This window comes from Propithecus coquereli, unplaced genomic scaffold, assembly GCF_000956105.1.
Source record: "Propithecus coquereli isolate 6110/MARCELLA unplaced genomic scaffold, Pcoq_1.0 Scaffold1101, whole genome shotgun sequence".
Lineage (NCBI taxonomy): Eukaryota > Metazoa > Chordata > Mammalia > Primates > Indriidae > Propithecus > Propithecus coquereli.
The window spans coordinates 16,794-18,220 of record NW_012134982.1 but is presented as its reverse complement, the minus strand read 5'-3'; the positions used below and the strand labels follow the sequence as shown (position 1 = coordinate 18,220).

At 37.3% G+C, this 1,427-nt stretch overlaps 1 protein-coding gene across 1 annotated transcript; it reads left to right on the top strand.

Annotated features, from left to right (window-relative positions):
• Positions 1-552: 552 nt before the first annotated feature.
• Positions 553-1,425, top strand: LOC105814850 (ankyrin repeat domain-containing protein 26-like; the record flags this gene model as incomplete). Its single annotated transcript, XM_012649967.1, has 1 exon — positions 553-1,425. A coding segment is annotated over exon 1 (873 nt), but the record flags the coding sequence as incomplete, so codon positions are not given.
• Positions 1,426-1,427: the final 2 nt, after the last annotated feature.

Genomic DNA, 1,427 nt, shown 5'->3' with positions numbered 1-1,427 from the left:
ACTAACTTGGTGGAAGAGTCCTAGAAGTAGAGTCAGGAGACCTAGGGGAAGTCCTGCAGCTTGCTTACATGTTTAGTCTCCCCTTTTGAGAACTGTGTAACTCAATGAGTTCATTGATGTATGCAGAAGTGCTTAGCACAGTGCCGAGATATATCATTTATCAATCAGTGTAATTCTTATAACTGACTATACAAATGTTAGAAAAGTAGACTATCTATAGAATATTCTCATGAAAAAGGAACATAAAGTACTTTAGGAAATTTCATCTGTCCAAAGATATGGAGACTAAGGCTCTCACCATGGGGTAGTATGATTAGATATTAGAGTGCAAACCCAATTGTTAAATGTAGTCAAATTTACGAATCTTTCATTGTATACTTTTGGGTTTGTTGTAACTAAGGGAAAGATTTTTCCAATTCTGAGATCTTTAAACATCCTGTAGTGGTTTCTTTGATACTTCCATGGATTCATTGACTTCAAATAAATTTTGATCCTTTGGGAATTTATGCTGTATAAGGTTGGAGGGTTTGATCCAACTTCTTTTCCAGTTGGATGTCCACTTATTGCAACCCTTTCATTGTAGAAATCGACAGGTTATCCTTTAATTTCAGAGGAAATCATGATAGGTCCTTGTATTGGAAGATAGCTAAAAGTTTCCTTGGTTTGCCACAGATTTCTCACAGCCAAGAAAGAAAAAAAGATCTACTCCATAAAAATCGCATGTTGCAGGAACAAATTGCCATGCTGAGAATGGAGAGAGACAAAATTAAAAATCAGAATGAGGAAAATGAAAAGAAATATCTGAAGGACATGGAAATTACAAAAGAAAAGGATGATGACGTTCCAATTAATAGAATACTGAATTTGGAAACGTTAACTAAACCTGTATCTCAGTATGATGAGCAGCTTCGTGTTCTCACAGCCGAGAATGCAATGCTAAAGTGTAAACTGGAGAGTGAAACACAAAACGAGAAAAGACTGAAAGACGAACTTGAATCATACCGTTCTAGACAGACTGCCACTACACGTGATCTTGATGAAAGTGAGACATCGAGAAAACACCTAGAACTTGCTTTCCACACAGCAAGAGACGAGTGGTCTCACTTACAAGATGAAATGAATTTTTACATGTCGAATCTAAAAGAAAAGTGCGAGATTCTTTCTGAAAAACTTTCTAAAGTAGAAAGTAAGATCGATAGCCTAGAAACGGAGCTCCACCACACAAGAGAGCTCCTCCAAGAAAAGATGTTGTTTTTAGAAGGTGTACAAAAAGACCTAAGGCAAAGACAGTGCCAAATGAAGGAAATCGAGCAAACGCGTTGCAGTGACCAAGGCAAAGTGAATCCATACGTTGGCAAGCAGGAATCTCTAGAGCAGAGATTATGTGAACTACAAAGAGAAAATAAGTTGCTTCGACAGCAACTACA